The following is a 16,264-nucleotide window of genomic DNA, read 5'->3' as shown; positions in this document are numbered from 1 at the left end:
TTCCTGTACACATCATTGGCACCTCCAATTAATAAAATATAACGATTTGTGCTTTTTTGTTGTCTTTGACGTCCTTTATAATTTCCTGCATTGGAGCACCTGGTTTTACACAACTGTAGGCTTTATAAGTCATGATGATTACTGAGAATTTCCGCAAGACCGAGTCCATGGCTATCAGAGTAAATACTTAGGCCTACCTCGTTTTCTGTGTTGTTGGCAGTGTACGACGTTTTTGGCGTAAATACTGATGTTTCAGGAGAGAATACATCAAGTATAAACAGCAGAGATGCTGTTATTTTTCCCCAGCTTCAAAATATAGTAAGCGCCGTATAAACCAGACTCGTGCTGATCTCCTGCAGCTCGTTAATTTGTACTGTACAAGGCACTTGAAAGAACGTACAACCATTACTTCCTTGCATGTGAATGGGATCTTACAGTTTTGCGTTTACACATGTGTCACTGTCATTGTAGCCCCATGGAATTAATTTGAGCAAAGACTTTTAAGGCTATGTGGGAGGGGAGAGAGAGAGAGAGAGAGAGAGAGAGAGAGAGAGAGAGAGAAACCACAACTATTTCAAGATTACATGAGGCAATGGGCAAAGACGCAACAGACAACATCTCACCTGTAGCGTGAGCAGCTGGTGTGGCATGCTGAAAAGCTTCAGAAAGAAGAATTTGACTGGGAAATGATGATGGATATGAGACTTGAACCTATCATCGTAAATCTAAAATCTGATTGTTCAGAAACAGACTCCAATAGAATGGCGATGGTATTATGATGTAGACTTTGGAACAAAGTAATAATATTTCTTAGTTTTAAAGACTCGTGGTTTAAAAAATATGTTTGTCAACATATCAGTTGCATACATAATAATGAGAATTTCCTAGCCTTTTTGATTAGGACTTTTTATCCTTCTGATTTGCAGATTATGTTCAACTTATTGCCCAAGGAGAAGTTAAGCTTCTCAAGCTCCTTGTTGTAAGCCTCTGTCATTTTCAAGCATGAACTGGATAAGGCCCTAAAATGACAGTAACTGTTACTTGTCGAGATTTTTATAGTCTTCGATGTTATCGGTCGGATTCTCCTGAGTTATTCGCAGATGATGGTGAGTTGTTTGTTTGTTTGTTCAATGGATTATAAATGCTGTCTCTCGCAGTAATGAACGTGTTAGTTAACACTCATAATGCCCATTAACAACGAAAAATATGACACCTTACTGACCATTTTTACGATAGTCTTTTACATTATTCTTTTCTACCACTAATATTTTTTACACGCAGTGATTACACTTAACTATCGTCAAAAACACACACACACACACACACACACACACACACACACACACTTTCAAAAGTTCTATTGAGCAGTTGTCAAAGAATAATGATTTCAGTTTCTGCTTGAAGTTAATTTTGTTGTGTATTATAAAAATTGTACTTTACGTCTTCACAAAGCGTGTCAGCTGTTCTCGGCTCCCGACATCACGCAGAGTACGAGGTGCAACAATAAAGTAAAGAGACTGACGTGAAAAAAATGTTACTTACCGTTTTAGTCAAGTTTAGTGTTGTCTCCTTCAAAGTAGTTCCCTTCTGACTGCGCACACTTTTTCAAGCGCTTCTGCCATTGATGGTAACATTTCTGGAACTCATCTTCTGTAATATCCTCCAAGACCCTCATCACAGCTTTTTGGACATCTTGTGTTGTTTGAAAATGGTGTCCCTTAACTGCTGTTTTGACTCTTCGAAACAGAAAAAAGTCGCACAGAGCGGTATCTGGTGAATAAGGTGGCTGTAGTAGTACTGAAATTTGTTTTGAGGTTAATATTACTGAACTGACAGAGCAGTGTGGGATGGCGCATTATCGTGATGCAGCATCCAATTATAGTATCAGCAATGTTGGCATGGACACGAAGAACTCTTTTACGAAGTCTTTCCAAGACATGAAGAACTGTTTTATGAAGTCTTTTCAAAACTTCTTTGTAGTAATATTGGTTCAGTAGGCAGCCACTCTAAGAACAATACCCTTGCAATCAAAGAAACACACAAGCATGCATTTCACTTCTGGCTTTAACATGCGAGCTTTTACTGGTCTACGTGACCCCTTTGAGCATCATTGCCAACTTTGGCGTTTTGTCTATGGATCGTACTGAAAAAAACCAACTTTCATCACCAGTGATAACACGGCTCAACAATTCTGGATTGATTTCCGTTTGCTCTAACAGATCGCCTGCCACATTTTTCCGTGTTTCTCGCTGTTGTGGTGCGAGATTTTTGGGGATCATTTTTGAACAAATCTTTCTCATACCAAGATCTTCAGTTATTATTGGACGAACCGTTTCTCGATTGATGTTGTCTTCTGCAATCGTTTTCACAGATAATGTTCGATCAGATCGTACAAGTTCATGCCACCCTCGCTAAGTTGACATCTGTCCGTGAGGTTGATGGTCGTCCACTGCAGTCTTCATCTCCAACATTTGTTCTGCCTTCACTAAACATTTTATGCCAACGAAAAACTTGAGCTCTTGGCATAACCTCCCTCCAAAGTCTTCTGAAGCTTACCATAAGTTGTCGCGTTTTCGCCCAATTTAACGCAAAATGAAAAGGCATACCATTGCACAATATTATGCACTTCCATTTCCATGACAAGACACAAACACGTGTTAACTTATTACAGCACAACTCACAACTGAGCAGTTGCACTGATGTGCCGCTTGGACTAGAAGCAGCTTATAGACCAAGGTCAAAGATACTGTGCCGACGAAAGCCTGCAGGGTTGCCACATCTTGCAAAGAAAATCAGTCTCATTACTTTATTGTCGCACCTTGTAAATCTGTGGAGCAGTAGACGTGAACTTGTTTTCTCTCATGATTGATCGAAATCGGTTTTAATATTTATAATTACCCTCATACATTTGAATGTATAATACAATGTATGGTAGGCAAACGACCCTGACTTATCCGCAGCAATGCAGTTCGGCAATGTGGACTTTGTTCGCCCGCACATGCACAGTTCTCATCCTCCCCCCTCCCCCATCCACCCTAAGCTTCCTTTTCACTCCACCTCTATGCACAGAACACCGTCCTAGGTGAGGCGGGCTTGAATTTTGTTAATAAAATAGGTTGAGCAATTGGGCTGATACTGTTTTTCCTCAAGAAGGGAGGCCATGCGGAAAAACATTTGAGAACCACCATTCTAGTGAATAGCTATCTTTAGTTGTAAGTAATGGCAATAAGTTATTGGCTGAACAGTGGAGCATTTTGAACTGTGTAATGATATGGTGTTAAACTAATTTTTTTTATACTGCTGCAGGAGTTTTGTTTTGGAGTGATTCTCCCACATATTGCTGGCCAGCCAAACTACCTAATCGCACCCAAGTTAGCGGCTCATAGGATCTAACCAACATCACAGCACGTGCTGTCTATAGTTCACGAGTTTTCTAGGGGGTGGCGTGATAAGACATCCATGCTACGGTGATGGACAGCACTGCACCTAACTGTGCAGCAGTCATCTCCCATCCCCTCCCTCTCTCTCTCTCTCTCTTGTAAGCATATTTGTGAGCATTTCATTGTCAACTCTTCCATACGCGTCAGAGCAGCGACGTGAATCTTTGAATGCATGTGACTCATTTATATTGTTGCTAAGGTTTACAGAAAGCTCACCAGTGCAATGAAAGTGTGCAATACAAAGCTACAATGCAAAGATGCAGATATTTAGATATATCAAACGTCAAGAAGCACTGCATACTACCTGCCAAACGGTGCTCCCTTCTCATATTTTTTTCCAACACTTCTTTTTTATTAAATATTAACTCAAGTGTATTTTCATTGGAAATATTGACCTTTTTGTGCAGACCTATATTTGCCCATGTCAGCATTTTGTATTCTCATACGACTGTCACAAGTATGAACATTTTGGGTACTTCAGACAAAGCTAGTTCATTTTCATGAAGATTCTTTGATGAATAAGTACCAAAGTATAGTGAGATGTGCTAGTAAGTTCTGCAAAAATATTTTAATCGCAATTAATTAATACGTCATTGGTTGACATACATGTGATTGAGTAACAGTTGCTAATAAACATAAGAAGCTGAGCACTATAAATGTGCCTGTTAATTGAGTGAAATTTACTGGTTTTGTCACACTTAAAGCGAATAATTATTTTATTTTTATCTTTATCAACCAACATTTTCATAGGTGTAATATAACGAGTTTGCTGGTAAAGTCACAGTCACTTCAACTTTAAAAATATTTTTGTGTGGCTAGAACCAACCCAAAGCGCATATTTTAAAAGTTTGTCAGTGTCCTGTTGTGTTGTATTTGCTATATGCCGGGGATGAATTGAGATCCGGGAATACATGGGGATCCTATATTAAAATATAGAGTATCATTTCCTACAGTTTAATTTTTCGATCTGTTTAATCGCAGTGGATGTGTTACAGATACTACTGGTATGCCATGGTAGAATTTTGAAGTAATCTCTGCCAGCTAACAATGTTCTTGAATACAGTGTGATTGTTGTTGCTGAGCGCCAGTGCTGGGGGGACAGTTTACAGTCTGCAAGCAGAGGTATGTCGCGCGAGACGAAAGGTCGACTTGAGAATATAAACGGGCTTGCACTATTTGGTTCAAGTTGCCAATCTCTTTCGTATATGATTATTCGCACGGCTTTTATTCATGCGATAATTTGTGTGGCAAGATCGATGTTGTATAGTGGCATGGGGAATATTAACCCGTCAGTGCATGCAGGTGGTCTGTTGGACCAAGGAGAATATTTTCGCATTAATGCAATGTCTGAGAGTTGTTTCCAAGAAACCATCTTCTCAATACCTTTAAGTGAGCGTAATAGGAGTCGTTTGGTATGGTGTATCTGGTATTTCAACAATAGCACTTCCGGTTAGCTCACAACAAAGAGGTCTAGGGTCTCTCAGGCCAACCGCATGCACTGGTGTCAGTTTATTGTTAGTTCCGCCAAGGTTATTCACACGCGCTCATATTTGCGGTATCTGCTTAGTTTAGTGGTAGAACAGACTTTTTCGTGCTTTGTACCTTATTTTTGTGTTTTGTAACTACATCATGGCTTATTCTTACAAGGCACAGGAGGAGAGAATTAGGAACTTCTTTGATGAAGTAACGCCTGAAAGTGACGCTGGTGATTCTGAGGATGGAGAAACCGGCTTTGAAGAAATCCAGGCCCCAGAGTGGAAAAGTGATTTCGGCACTGAACAAAAAACGTAGAGTGATGAATCAGAAGACAGTGATTGTGGTGCTGACAGTAATGTGTTTGTCGGTAAAGACGGAACAGGATACTCGTTGACTGCACTAACAGGTACATTCAAAGTATCCAGCGAAACTTTTCATGTGAAAGAGATGCACAACAAACTAATAAAGCTGAAATAAAGGCCTTATTGGGATTATTGCACTACACTGGTGTAATGCGTGCCCATTGAGTAAGTCTACAAGATTTGTATGGCACAGGAGTTTAAATATTTCATCTCACAATGGGCACAAACATTTCGTTTTCTCCTTCGATACCTCAGATTCGACGATAAACAAACCAGAATGGAAAGGGAGAAAACACATCACATGGCGGCGATAAGGAAAGTTAAATGTCGTACAATGGTAACATCTATGGATTGTTTACATCTTCACAGATGTTAGGTACGTAGTCGTCGCGTTTATTGTCATCTTTGCAGTAAAGCTGCGGTGCATCAGGAACAGCTGACTATGAACTGGGCGCTGGGAGGCTCATGACAAGTAGGTTGAAGTAGGAGGATGAGGTTGATAGATGCCCCAAGCAAGGACATGGCGGACGTAAGGGCCAACTTTTTAAACAAACAAATTCGCCGTAATGTTTGTGTGCGAACAGCGTGAATGGAGGTAAATATATCATTTTGTTTCAGGAAATGAAGAAATACCTGCAACAAGTACTTTCCAAGTAAGTTTCAGTTCAGTGCTGAATGCAGTGCAAGTGTATATTAGCATTTATTGACGATCACGAGGCTGTCCAAAGGTAATCTGAAAAAGACTGCATAAATAATTTTTTAAATCATTATATCGACAGGGTGTGCTTGGAAGGTTTTTTTAAGATAAATTATGTGTCAGTATTTACATTTAACAAGTATATTTAGTACATACGTTAAGGAGTCCAGTGAAAAGGGAAAGCGTTACAGGCGCGGTAACGTGGGAGAGATCATTTCAAATATTAGGCAATGTCAGTCTTCTTGGCCCACATCTGTATCCTCGCATGTGGCAATGGAATGTTGCTTTCATTACGTGCTTGCTCAATAAAGTTACTGAAATTACCCTTCAGATAATTCACTGCTGATAGTTCTTATCCCTATTCAGTGAAACTAAGTGAATATTCATTCGTCCGGCCACTGTGGCCGAGCAGTTCTAGGCGCTTCAGTCTGCAACCGCACTGCTGCTACGGTTGCAGGTTCAAATCCTGCTTGGGGCATGGATGTGTGTCATTCCTTAGGTTAGTTAGGTTTAAGTAGTTTGTCTAGGGGATGGATGATCTCAGATGTTAAGCCCCGTAGTGCCTAGAGCCATTTGAACTATTTGAATATTCATTCTATTGGTCCAAAACTAATCAAAGTAATGTGACCAGAATCTCTCTCTCAAAACTGAGAGGAGACCTGTCCACTGACTCAGTCTTCCAAGTGCATGGCTTAAGGTTCATAGTTTCATGCACAAAATTTTGTAGCCTTGTGCAATATTGAAGAGTTAAGCTACTATTATTATATTCCTTGAAAAAGTATACTTCTCAAGTTGAATCTGGCTTTCAGTAAACACACAACCAAAACTATACTGTCAGTACAAAATGGTGAGGTTTTGTTCTGAGTTCATCTGTTAGCTTTCATGGATTGTAAGTGCTTTCTAATGCCTTTGATACCAAGACTTCAAAGCTACTTAAATAGTTTTCTTTGTGTTTTCACATATCAGCTTTTCATAGTCTTATTACTTAGTTTGTGAAATTATGTGATATTGGAGTTTCAAATCAATTGAAGATGCTGCCCATAATAAATTGGTAATATAACAGAAACATTGAACATCAGTAGAACTGAGGCACTGAGAACCATAAGGGTGTAAATAATTGTCATTAATTTTGAAATTGTAGCATGTATGTATATATGTATGCATGCTCCTGCCATCTGTTGATCACATGGTGGAACCATTTTTATCTATATGGAACCCCATATGGTTTATATGAAAATCCACAGAAATGCTGCCTCACTGACTTCTTGGATATTTATTTCCAGATGAGCACAAAGCATAATTTTATCCCTCTGTACTGCCTCACCTTGGGTTGACAACATAATTTAGTGTCTACATCATGTATGGAGTAAGAGTATTTTACAATTGGAGGTATGTTGGCTGTTCTATGTGAACATCAAGTGACAATGCAATGTAAGACCGTGATATGGTGGACTGGATCATAACTGTGTATGTGGTGCATTTAGTATCTGTTCTTTGTTCTGATTCTAGTTTCAAATTAATCTTTCATAAGAAATGTAGGATGTTGAGACTTCAATCATGTCACACCTAATAGACTGTGATTTGTCTACAAATTTCATTTACACACACATTTATTTTTCTAAAACTGTCACCCCTTTAGTTGTACCTAAATTACATACTTTTCTCAGTGTTGGCAGAATTACAGCCTTTCATAGCAAAGGCTTCAGCAAAGCAAGTTAATAACCTAATGAAGAAAATAGAAAAGTCATAAATCTAAAGTTAAGCAGAAATTTACCTTCACAATTGCTGTTTTTTATGAGTTTAGTAATTTCAATACTTTTACATAAAAACAACTGAAAAGTTTGCACAGGACAGTATGATGTAAAATGTTAAATTCCTTTTGTCAAATCAGTTTGTGCCTATTAAAAAGAAAACCAAAAAGAAATCCCAAACTGGAAATAATTTGGGATCCTGAATACTTTTAGACAAGTAATCAAATAAAGAAGACTGTAGACACAAGGGAGTGCATACAGTGAATCTTTCATCTTAGGAACTTTTTGTGCTTCAGGTTTTTTTGGGTTTGGGTACTTAGTGGCTGTGAGCAACAGTGGGGATGACACGTTTATGATCTTAATGTGGAGAGAGATGAGTGCTTATCACAGTCTTCCTTCAGTTGTGTAATGAATTGAACTTTTTTTACTGTAGACACACCAGATCTTGCCTGATGCATTCCAAGCATCATAACAATTTCTGTATATGCATATACAACATATTCAAACACAACAAATTACTGATTTTGTTGTGCCATTACATATCAAATTACTGACATAAATATTTACAGTATTGAAGTATGCATTTGGCCCTACACTTACTCTCTGCAAGCCAACTTGTGGTGTGTTGTGAAGGATACATTATGTATCACTGTCAGCCCCCTCCCCCACCCCTCTTGTTCCATTTATAAATGGTGCATGGGAAGAATGATTGTTAAGACTCCATGTGTGCTTGAATCTCACTAATTTTACTTAAGTGAGCTTTTCACAAGATGCACATAGGAGGAAGCAAAGTATTGGTTGATTCTTCTAGATTAGATTCCGTTTTCATTCCATAGACCCAAAAAGTGGGATGATTCTCATGTGTGTGGAACATGTCAGAAAGTATAACGTCAAGATATGAAACATTTGAATATAATACTTACTACCCTGATCATTTGCCAGGGATCAGAAGTGGGGGGCACTGCCACTCTCCATCTTGCCAAAACTCCTTGCGGTGTGTGAGGCATATTAGTTTCTCTCTGCTGCCCATTCAACAGCATACCGTACTGCTGCTTGTCCCACTGTGGAACAACTTCTCTCCAGTCCTTTAGCGAAGAGGCCATTTGAGGTCTGCGTGAACCATGTGCTGGAGACAGTTGATGTGGTGTAAGTAGTATACACACCCAAATCCAGGGCTTGAATCTACTGTCACCCTGGGTACTACAGAATCTGAGCCATTTTAGATTTAGTGTGGTGCAGGAGAGGATGCACTCTGGCATCTGTTGTAGATACCAAATTTCACAAGATTTTAAGTGAGCACCACAACTATATATATATGTATTTACAGGTGGGTCTATGCGTGGGGACTCTGTTGATTGCTCCGTTTCCCCTGATAGTCCTAAAGATCAGATTTCCTCAAGACTTCGCTATCTTTGATGTGAAATTAAGTGTAATCTTGTGAGCACTGGAGCAAATGAGATGGGTTGCACCTGATAACTTAACCTGTTTAGACTCTCTGTGCCCTTAACATACTGAAACATAGGTACCCAGCAGATAAACTTGAGCAGGATATCCAGGATACATCCCTCCACTTAAAAGTCTGGTGAATGAAGTGTCTTTCCATTGGGTGACAGCACATAGGTGTTAAGAGAAACGAAATGGCAGATGTAGCAGTTGAGGAGGCATGTTGCAGTACTCGAATAGTTCAGTGTTGTATCCCCCAAGTGCTATCACATCACTGTTGAGGTACAGTGTCATGTGTCGAAGGGAAGAAGATAGGATGGAAGTGACAGACAAAAGCTAGGTCTCCCCCAGGGGTCCACAACTCTTTTGTGGATATGTGCATGGTGAGCATAGGACCCCGAGCTAGTACGGCTCTTTGCTTTCCATGCTGCATACATTCCCTTTCCCCCATCTCTCCCTGTCCCTGATCCTCACCCTGCCCCTTTCCTTCCCCTTCTCCCTCTCTTTGGGCCCCCTGCGGGTCCGGGAATTAGAATAAGCCCGAGGTATTCCTGCCTGATGTAAGAGGTGACTAAATGGAATTTCACATGCTTCGGCCTTTATGTAATGGTCCCCTGTAGGGTTTGACCTCCATTCTTCAAAATTTTCCTGATGAGTGAGACAATTGGGAAAAGGCACCTTATGTGGTGCATTGTGTCCATCGTGCATTGAGATCTTTAGCTCATTTTCTTGTCATTGCATTTCAGTCCTACTCATTCTCCATCTCTTGGGCGAGGACACCTTCCTGAGTGTGTTTTCCACCATGCACTATGCAGTGTTGCTGTCTGCGTCGACGATAACCATGGACTTCTTTGCACCTGATAACCAGCACGATAGCCAGCCCGTTGTGGTGGGGCCGACATGTACCCTGTTGGTTGTAGCCCCCTGACCACACAGGGATCACTCTGCTGATGCGTGTGCTGTTACCTCCCCACATATGCCAAGGGATAGATGCCCATCCCCCCTGGGGTATTGGGACTCCCGGCAACGGCCATCCTGCCAGATAGCCTTCGCTGTGGCTGGGTGGCACCCATGGGGAGGGACCCTGGTTGGAGTGGGTGGCATCAGGGCGGATGACACGTGATGAAGTAAAGTCCATCATCTCTTGCTGGTGGTGAAACACCAGCAGTCTCTAAGCGTTCACGAGCTCAATTCAACGCACAGAAGTAAGACACCAAATTGTTCGCCTCCCTGGCCACACCATGGGAGGAACATCAGGCGAAGGATAGCAGCGGATCTTATTCGCCCTGGTACCTTGTATGTTTGAGAGCTGGTGGGGAATCTTTCATGACGATGAAGCCTCAGTTTTTTTGTGGAGCATTGATAGGACAAGTCTGCGGAGGTGGAGTGATTGTCCAAAATGAGATTTGGGTCAGTCTTGATAAAAACAGCATCCTCTGCCCAGTCACGGCCATTACTTGCTTGTGACAAGCTGGGAAATGTTTCTGTAACCACCACACCCCGTGAGAACTTAAATATGGTCCAGGGTATCATATTTCACAGGGACCTTCTTTTGCAGTCTGACGATGGGCAGCGTGCCAATTTAGAGTGGCGAGGTGTACATTTTGTCCAGCATGTCCACCAGGATCCGAGGGATAATCAGGTTGCCACTGGTGCCTTCATCTTGTCCTTTGAGGGTGATACATTGCCCAAGAAGGTCAAGGTGATGGTCTGCTGCTGTGCTGTAAAGCCCTATATCCCTCCCCCGATGTGGTGCTTTAAGTGCTGGAAGTTCGGCCATATGTCTTCCCGCTGTATTTCCAGTGTCACATGTCGAGATTGTGGATGCCCGTCACATCCCAATACTCCATATGCCCCGCCTTCCATCTGTGTCAACTGTGGAGAGCACCATTCGCCTTGCTCACCAGACTGCAGGATTCTCCAGATAGAAAGGAAAATCATGGCGTACAAGACCCTGGACCAACTGACCTACACTGAGCCTAAGAGAAAATTTGAACACCTGCATCCTGTACGTATGACATTCTTACGCTGCCCCTACAACAGTTCTGGCACCATCAGCTCCGCCAACCCCAGTCACCTCTCAGAGCCGGAAGACTACACCTGCCCCCTTGATAATGGGGGGCATTTCCCTTCCTGTTGCTCCCGAACGACCTACTACGGGAGCAACCCCTACTACGGGAGCAACCGCCTACCCCCAACCATTGGTGAGGTCCATCCCCAATTTTAAGCCAGAGAAGCATAAGTCTTTTTCCATTTCTCTTGCTATGAAGGGGTCCCTTGTGTCACTCCCTTCCCAGGTTTCTGCTAGTGGGAAAGATGACACACGCAAGTGGCTCAAGAACCCGAAAGCAGCTGGTTGTAGGGCTTCACGCTCATCCTTAGTTCCAGAGACTGAGCCATTGAAGTCCTCCCAGCCAGTGCAACCCAAGGAGCAGCGAGAGAAATCCAAAGAGAAGACCCCCTAAGACAAAGGAAATTGCGGTGGCATCCACACCACTGCTACCTACAAGCTCTGTGTCTGAGGATGGGTTGAAGATTCTGGGGTCTGCTGAGGACCTAGATCTCACCAGACCCTCAGGCACAATAGCTGTATACTGCTCAGGCAATAAGTCGGTGGCGGCAGGTGACTCTGAGGCTTAAACTGCCTCATTGAATGCTCCTTCCTTCCCAATCTCACGATGACATCAACCTCCAGTGGAATTGTGGCGGTTTTCTCCTGGCTGAGCTGCAACAACTGTTAAGCCTTACACCTGCTATCTGCATTGCCCTCCAGGAAACCTGGTTCCCGGCAATGTGGACCCCTGCCCTTCATGGCTATAAGGGATATTACAGGAACTGTAGTGACTATAATAGTGCGTCAGGTGGAGTTTGCATTTATGTCCTAAACTCACTCTGTAGAGCCACTGTGCCCCTTCAAACCCCTCTTGAAGCTGTGGCCATCAGGATAAGGACAACACAGGAAAGAACTGTCTGCAATGTATATATTCCTCCAGATGGTGCAGTACCCCTGAATGTCTTAACTGCACTGATTGATCAACTCCCTAAACCCTTGCTACTTTTGGGAGCTTATAATGCCCATAACCCCTTGTCGTGTGGCACCGTGCTTACTGGCCAAGGTAGAGATGTCGAAACTTCACTTTCTCAGTTTGACCTCCGCCTCTGAAATACTGGGTCCACCACACATTTCATTTCAGTGTGGCTAATGGTAGTTACTTGGCCATTGATTTATCAATATGCAGCCCAGGATTTCTCCCATCTATCCACTGGAGAGCACATGATGACCTGTGTGGTAGTGACCACTTCCCCATCTTCCTGTCACTGACCTGGTGTCAGGCCCATGGACGCCTGCCCAGATGGGCTTTAAACAAGGTGCACTGGGAAACTTTCATCTCTGCTGTCACCACTGAATCTTCTCCACAAAGTAACACTGATTTGATAGTTGAGCAGGTGACTACAACAATTGTTTCTGCAGCAGAAAACGTGATCCTTTGCTCTTTAGGGTGGCTCTAGTGTAAGGCAGTCCCTTGGTGGTCGTCTGAAGTCGCTAAGGCAATTAAAGAGCGTCGGCGAGATCTACAGTGGCATAAGCAGCATGCTTCCCTGAAGTACCCATAGCCTTTAAACGGCTCCATGCCTGCTTTTGCCAACTTATCACATGACGGAAGCAGGAGTGTTGGGGAGAGATGTCTTGACCATTGGGTGCCACGTCACCTTCTCAAGTCTGGTTAAAGATGAAACATCTTTTCAGGTACCAGACCCCACCAGGTGTTCCCGGTGTTAACGTAAATGGTGTGTTATCTACTGACGTAAACACGATTCCTGAGCGCTTTGCTCGAGCCTCTACGTTGGAGAATTACCCTCCCCTCCCCTCCCTCTCTCCCCCCCCCCCCCCCCCCCCCCTCCAGCCTTTCACACTCTCAAAACGGCGGCTGGAAGGGAAAGTCCTCTCATTCACTACATGCCACGGTGAATCTTATAACGCCCCATTTACGGAGTGGGAGCTCCTTAGTGCCCTGGCACATTGCCCCTACACAGCTCCTGGGCCTGATCGAATCCACAGCCAGATGATTAAACAACTCTCATCTGACTACAAGTGACATATCTTCGTCATCTTCAACCGGATATGGTGCGATGGTGCCTTTCCATCGCAATTGTGGGAGAGCATCATTCCGGTTCTTAAACCCGGTAAAAACCTGCTTGATGTGTATAGCTATTGGCCCATCAGCCTCACCGATTTGTGAGCTGCTGGAACGTATGGTGTGTCGGCGGTTGTGTTGGGTCCTGGAGTCACGTGGCCTACTCGCTCCATGTCAGGGCAGCTTCCGCCCGGGTCGCTTTACCACTGATAATCTTGTGTCCCTCGAGTCTGCCGTCAGAACAGCCATTTCCACCCCCGTGGGTCCGGGGTAAGAATAGGCCCGAGGTATTCCTGCCTGTCGTAAGAGGCGACTAAAAGGAGTTTCAACCGTTTCGGCCTTCTATGTGATGGTCCCCCTTGGGGTTTGACCTCCATTTTTCAAAATTCTACAGAAGTACGAGCCTTTTGGGGAAGGACACCTTACATGGTGTACCACAGGTCCTAAGTGCACTAAGACCTTGGCACTGAGCATTGCACTGGCGTTGTAACCATACCCACTATTCCTCAAATTGGGCCTCAACGCGTGATGGGTTGTCCAAGTTGCGCCCATAGTGGATCTCCATCTGCACCAGCGATCATGATGGACTTTCCATGGCACCAGAAATCCAGCACGGTAGCCAGCCCGTTGTGGTGGGGTCGTCATGTACCCTCTAGGTTGTAGCCCCCTGACAACACAGGGATCGTACTGCCGATACCTGAGCTGCACCCTCCCCACGTCGGCCAAGGAGTAGATGCCCGTCTCCTTGGGGCATCAGGACTCCCGGCAATGGTCATCCTGCCAGGTGGCCCTTGCTGCGGCTGGGTGGCGCCCGTGGGGAGAGCCCCTGGTCGGAGTGGGAGGTATCGGGGCGGACGTTTCGCAGATGAAACGTCAACACGTATCAGGTCGCTCTGCGGCCGAGTCTTTCAAAAGAAAAGGTGCCGTTTCTAGTTCTAGTTCTGGTTCTCCTGCCCTTTCCCCCTTGGCCACTCCATGGGAGGAGGGACAGGCCCGCCGGCTTGGGGCGAAGTACTTCCCCCGCTATTTGGTCTGTTCTCGAACTGATGGGGGGACGTTCGCCACCTCCAAGCCCATGTTCTTTGTTCAGCACATTGAGAACATCTTCGGGGAAATCGAGGCTCTCAGTAAGATGCGTTCGGGGTCCGTTCTTATAAAGACCACCTCCGCCACACAGTCGGCGGCGCTCCAGGCGTGCGACCGCCTAGGGGACATCCCAGTGTCCATTGTCCCACATCTGGCACTAAATAGGACACAGGGGGTTATTTTTCATCGTGACCTCCTGCTACAATCTGATGAGGAGCTTCGGGCCAACCTGGAGCGCCGCGGCGTGCATTTTGTCCAGCGAGTCCAGCGTGGCCCCAAAGACCGTCGCATCGACACTGGGGCCTTCATCCTCGCCTTCGAGGGGGACGTTCTCCCGGAGAAGGTGAAGGTGATGTGCTACCGGTGCGACGTGCGACCTTACGTCCCGCCTCCTATGCGCTGTTTTAGGTGTTTGCGCTTTGGGCACATGTCGTCACGGTGTGAGGCTGAGCCCCTTTGTGGCGATTGTGGACGTCCTCTTCGTGAGGAACATACATGCACCCCACCACCTCGGTGCATTAATTGTCCTGGCGTCCACTCGCCTAGATCCTCAGACTGCCCCGCCTATCAGAAGGAGAAGAAAATACAAGAAATTAAAACTTTGGATCGGCTCTCTTATTCTGAGGCCAGGAAGAAATATGACCGCCTTCATCCCGTGCCATTGACCACTTCGTTTGCCTCAGTTGTGTCCACTCCTTCCGCGGTATCCTCACCCCTATCCTGTCCCCCTTCCGCCTCCTCCACCCATCAGGGGGCTCCGCCTCCCAAATCCCTACCTTCCAAATCCTCCTCTCCCGTGGCCCCCACCCCCTCTGCCCCAGGGCCACCCTTCCTCCTCCTCCTCCCCCCACGCCACCTGAGAAGCGATCCTCTTCTCAGGCGTCCATCGGGGAAACGTTCCGGACCCCAGCTTCCGAGGTCCGGCGTTCCAAAACGGACCCCGCGCGGGAGGACCTTCTTCGGGTCCAGCCCACCATCCCTGTGCCTCCTCGGCCTTCCAAGAAGGCCTCCAAGAAGAAGTCTCTATCCCCCTCTCCACCCCGGCGCGTTTCGTCTGACGCTTCATCCGTGAGTCGCTGCTCCCGGCCGTCCTCAGTTTCTCCGGGACGCTCTGCTGCCAGGCGCTCCGCCGGCCTTTCGTCGGCAAATGATGCGGCCCCTCCTACACAATCAGGGACAGCGGCCGCAGCTGGCGACGAGTCGATGGAACCGGATCCGCCTCCCGTCGGTTGTAGCATTGTTCCCTCGCAACCTGGCCCTCCGCGGCCGTCGCGGTGACCAGCTCTTCCCCTGTCTCGTTCCCCCAACTTTTTGACTAGCGATGGCGTTGTTTCATTGGAACATAAGAGGTATTCGATCTAATCGGGAGGAATTACATTTGCTCCTCCGCCTGCACCGTCCGCTCGTCCTTGGTCTCCAGGAAACCAAGTTGCGCCCGACTGACCGTGTTGCCTTTACCCACTATACCTCGGAGTGGTATGACCTCACCCCTGTGGACGGTATCCCAGCTCATGGTGGGGTCATGTTGCTCGTTCGGGACGATGTCTATTACCATCCCATTCCATTGACCACCCCACTCCAAGCAATAGCTGTCCGCATTACTCTTTCTGCTTTTACTTTTTCAGTTTGTACCATCTACACTCCACCGTCATCTGCTGTTAGTCGGGCTGACATGATGCACCTGATCGTTCAGCTTCCCCCGCCGTTCTTATTGTTTGGCGACTTCAATGCCCATCATCCCCTTTGGGGCTCTCCTGCATCCTGTCAAAGAGGCTCACTCTTGGCGGATGTCTTCAACCATCTCAATCTTGTCTGCCTCAATACCGGCGCCCCGACTTTCCTCTCGGACTCTACTCATACCTACTCCCACTTG

General features: G+C 45.3%; 1 protein-coding gene across 4 annotated transcripts in view; it reads left to right on the top strand.

The window, feature by feature from the left end:
- The first annotated feature begins 5,670 nt into the window (after positions 1 to 5,670).
- LOC124588807 (ragulator complex protein LAMTOR3) overlaps positions 5,671 to 16,264 on the top strand; it is a 107,680-nt gene continuing 97,086 nt past the window's right edge. For 3 of the 4 annotated variants that reach the window (XR_006975802.1, XM_047131498.1, XM_047131497.1), the window contains exons 1-2: positions 5,671 to 5,807; positions 5,897 to 5,931. Coding sequence is in view for 3 of the 4 variants with exons in the window: in XM_047131498.1 (XP_046987454.1) it covers positions 5,769 to 5,807; positions 5,897 to 5,931 (74 nt within the window). In the remaining variant the exon portion in view is untranslated. Of the gene's footprint in view, positions 5,808 to 5,896; positions 6,007 to 16,264 lie in introns of all 4 variants that reach the window. The other variant, XM_047131499.1, reaches the window with a different exon arrangement.

The sequence above is a fragment of the Schistocerca americana genome, chromosome 2, assembly GCF_021461395.2.
Source record: "Schistocerca americana isolate TAMUIC-IGC-003095 chromosome 2, iqSchAmer2.1, whole genome shotgun sequence".
NCBI classification, from domain to species: domain Eukaryota; kingdom Metazoa; phylum Arthropoda; class Insecta; order Orthoptera; family Acrididae; genus Schistocerca; species Schistocerca americana.
This window is presented reverse-complemented; position numbering and strand designations above follow the sequence as displayed.